The following is a 3,729-nucleotide window of genomic DNA, read 5'->3' on the forward strand; positions in this document are numbered from 1 at the left end:
AAGAAAAAAAAAGAAAAGAAAAACAAACAAACTAATTCACCCACATACACACACACACACACACACACACACACACACACACAAAAAACCGGGGGGGGGGGGGGGGGGGGAAGAAGATATAACAACTATACTTCCATGAAGTTGTTACAACAAGCAAACGGAAAGGACATTCTTGGGGGGGAGGGGAGAGAGGGAGGAGGGAGGGAGGTGTCGGTGACGGGCCATAATAATCATATACAGTGTATATTGACAAAATTAAAAAATAAATAAATAAATAAATAAATAAATAAATAAAAAAGAGAGATTTATTGTGAGGAGTCAGTTGCATGAGTGTGGAGCTGGCGAGGCCCGTCTGCGATCTGCAAGGCAGGCTGGACACGTGGGCTGAAGCTGCTGCCGGCAGGCAGAGTTCTTCAGAGAAGCCTCAGCTCTGCTCACAAGGCCTCTCAACTGATTAAATCAGGCCCTCCTAGCTTATCTAATACAATCGCTCTTACTTAAAGTCAATTGATAATAGATCTAAATTATGTCTACAAAATACCTTCACAGCAACACCTAGACTAGTGTTTGAATAATTGGAGACCGTTGCCTGGCCGAATTTACACATAAAACTGACCCTTATACCCGCTTCTTCCCCGTTCAATGATGTAGCTACACTGGCCTTTTCTCTGCTCCTTACACATTATAAGCTTATTCTTGTTTTAGGGTCTTTATACATGATACTCCTTACATCTGGAATGCTTTTCCTCCAGACATTTTCCATTAATTCACTCAGTTTTACTTTCTTGATTATGCCTATTGCCATCTAGAATTATCTTTTTTTTTTTTTTGTCCATTTGTTTATTATCTTTTTTCATCTAACTGAAGGCAAATTTCCATCATAGTGGGAACTTCATTGGTCTTGGTCTTTGTCTTCTGTTCCTAGAGCAAAGCCTGAAATGAAGTAGGTGCTCAACATACTTACTGATAGGAAAGAGGAGAAAGGGAGTCTAGGTCTGAGGCATAGGCCATATTCTGCCTTTCCATCGGGGATAGGAGCTATTTTCTTTTCTGTGGAAGAGGTTTGGGCATCCGAGAAGCAGATGGCAAGGTGGAATGAAATGTTAAAGAGACTTATTGCAGGAAATGCCTGTGAAGGATAAAGAGGAGACAGAGCAGGGTAGGTGGGGTGAACCTTCAGACGGCAATGCAGGCTGACCCCTGTGAAAGGAGGGAGGGATGGAAGCAGGCTCCAATAGGAAGGGCCCCAGTGTACAGTGCAGCGCTTATGGGGAGCCCTTCAGCAAAGACTGGCCTTTGGAGGAGTCTTACATTGGACAGAAATGGCCCACCTCCAGTTCCCCTGCTGTGTCCGGGCATTGGCTGGGAGGAGCCTGGAGAGACCATGACCATGGAGTGAATTCTGTGCAGATCCAAAGGTGTGGCAGTTGGAGGCTTTAGCCAGCAACATTCTTTGCAGCTTTTGAAGTGAAATCTGAGCAGTGCACCTCTATGGTACACATGCGGAGGGTTCAGCAGTGTACTTATTTCTATGGATACCACATGGGGAGGGTTCAGCAGTGTACTTACTTTCAGCAACATTCTTTGCAGCTTTTGAAGTGAAATCTGAGCAGTGCACCTCTATGGTACACATGGGGAGGGTTCAGCAGTGTACTTATTTCTATGGATACCACATGGGGAGGGTTCAGCAGTGTACTTACTTCTATGGCTACCACATGGGGAGGGTTCAGCAGGTACAATAGTAAGGATTAGATTCACCAACAAGGATTAGAAAAATTTCTGTTTTACACAGAAGAAATCCAAAGTAAGCAGTCCAGATCTGGGTGTGGTGTTACCACCCTTATCAGAGACTTGGGCTACTTCAGTCTTGAGGCTCTGCCATCTTCAGCCCATGGTTTCCACTTCTTGATTAAGGACAGCAGCTCAAGATCGAGCTGTCTTGTCTTCATTCCAGTCAACTGAAAAGCGTAAAGGACAAAGAAGGGCTCCCACCCTCCCTTTAAGGACCCTCCCCAGAACATGCACATGATACTTCTGCATGTATCCCATTGGTTAGAAATCAGTCACATGGGTAAACCTCACTGTACAAGAAGCTGAGAAATACAACTTTTATTTGCACAGCTATGAGCCAAGTTAAAAATTGGAGGTTCTATTACTAAGCAGGAAAGACAAAATAGATATTGGGGGCAACTAGGAATCTCTGCCACAGAGGGACAGAATTCAGTCTCTGCTCATTTGCTTCATTAGTTTTATCTGATTAAGTCCTAGTATAAATGGTTTCCCTTGGAGTCACAGTGTGATTCAATGACCTCAGTATAAATACGGCTGAGAGGTAACTAGTTCCCAAGCCAGTGGGGCCATGACACACATTACGGAGGATTTGAAAGCCTCCCTGTGTGAAGAGGATGATACGTGCTGACCAACCCACTACAGTGGTGCAAGGATAAAATCATTCAAAGGAATTGTAGAGCTCTTTCTAAACATAGTGGCATGTTCAGATGCTCAGTGGGATTCACCCTATTAGATCACCACTTCTGATCCTGAATGGCATAGGCTTTTCTCTTTATATTATTTCTTTCTAGAATTATTCATTTGATTTCTATATTAGAGTAAGAAATTTTCTTTAAAAATTTGATGTCAGTTTACTCCAGTTGATTCATGTTATTTTAATGCTAAAGTGTATGGAAAATTAGAAAACTACTTTAGAGCAATGTCAGACCTTATACTGATTTACTCAAAACTGTTCTTTCATCTGTAAAAAACAAGATAGTTAGACTGAAAGGTATGAAATTAAGTTTTTTTTAAGTGTTGTAAAAATTAGATTTCCTTTCCCTTTTTAGGGCACTGGAACAAATGAAGATGCCTTGATTGAAATCTTAACCACCAGAACAAGCAGGCAAATGAAGGAGATCTCTCAAGCCTATTACACAGGTAACTTATTTTCTGCTTACCTTTACCACTGTTCACACATTGTAAGTCAAATTTGCTTTTCCCGAATCCCACTGATCTCTTCCTCACAAGGCATTTTGAAAAGGCAGGAGTTATAGAAAGGAGGATACATTCTAAAATGGGCTAAAGACTTTAGATTTTCATAGAAAATTAGCGTATGATCTGAGCTAGAAACTGCCACAGAACAATGGCATTAACATTTTGCATTTATAATATTACAGTTGGAGTGGATTTTGCTCTCAGCAATCACTGCTTAATTGAATCAACCATTTTTATTAATGTAAGAGATTCAGATCATTATATGGTATTATTATATGTTAAAAACCACTCAGATTAGACTCATAATTTTTGGTGGGGGAAATTAGATGAGCCATTTAGAGGATGTGCTGAGCATGTGGATTCAATATAACTAGCTAAAGTCCTAATAGTCTGTTAGCTGTGTAAAAATTAGAAAGTCCCTACACTGCAATTCTGACTGTAACTACTCAGGGTTAGTGTGACTTCACAAGTACGGTCACAGTCCCCACAAGACTTCCCTCACTTAAGACACTAGCCCACAAGCTCAGGTGTTCCCAGGCCACACACATTTCTAACCAGCTGGCTTCAAATTTAGGGTTCTCACTACCCTATCAAGTATGACTCACAGAAGTCAAGAAAGTTCTATACTTACATTACAGTTTTATTGTGAAGGATACAAGTCAAGACCAGCCAAATGAAGAGACGCATAGGGAGAGGCCTGGGGGGGGGGGGGGGCAGGGGGAAACTTCCCCCCCCCCACCC

General features: G+C 41.8%; 1 protein-coding gene across 1 annotated transcript in view; it reads left to right on the top strand.

Annotated features, from left to right (window-relative positions):
• The window catches only part of ANXA3 (annexin A3), a 70,413-nt gene that overhangs the window by 38,499 nt on the left and 28,185 nt on the right, over positions 1 to 3,729 (top strand). Inside the window, exons 6-7 of the mRNA XM_008577936.1 lie at positions 1,915 to 1,967; positions 2,841 to 2,931. Of these exons, the coding sequence (XP_008576158.1) occupies positions 1,915 to 1,967; positions 2,841 to 2,931 (144 nt within the window). The remainder of the gene's footprint in view (positions 1 to 1,914; positions 1,968 to 2,840; positions 2,932 to 3,729) is intronic.

The sequence above is a fragment of the Galeopterus variegatus genome, unplaced genomic scaffold (assembly GCF_000696425.1).
Source record: "Galeopterus variegatus unplaced genomic scaffold, G_variegatus-3.0.2 Scaffold1607, whole genome shotgun sequence".
Taxonomy (NCBI): Eukaryota; Metazoa; Chordata; class Mammalia; order Dermoptera; family Cynocephalidae; genus Galeopterus; species Galeopterus variegatus.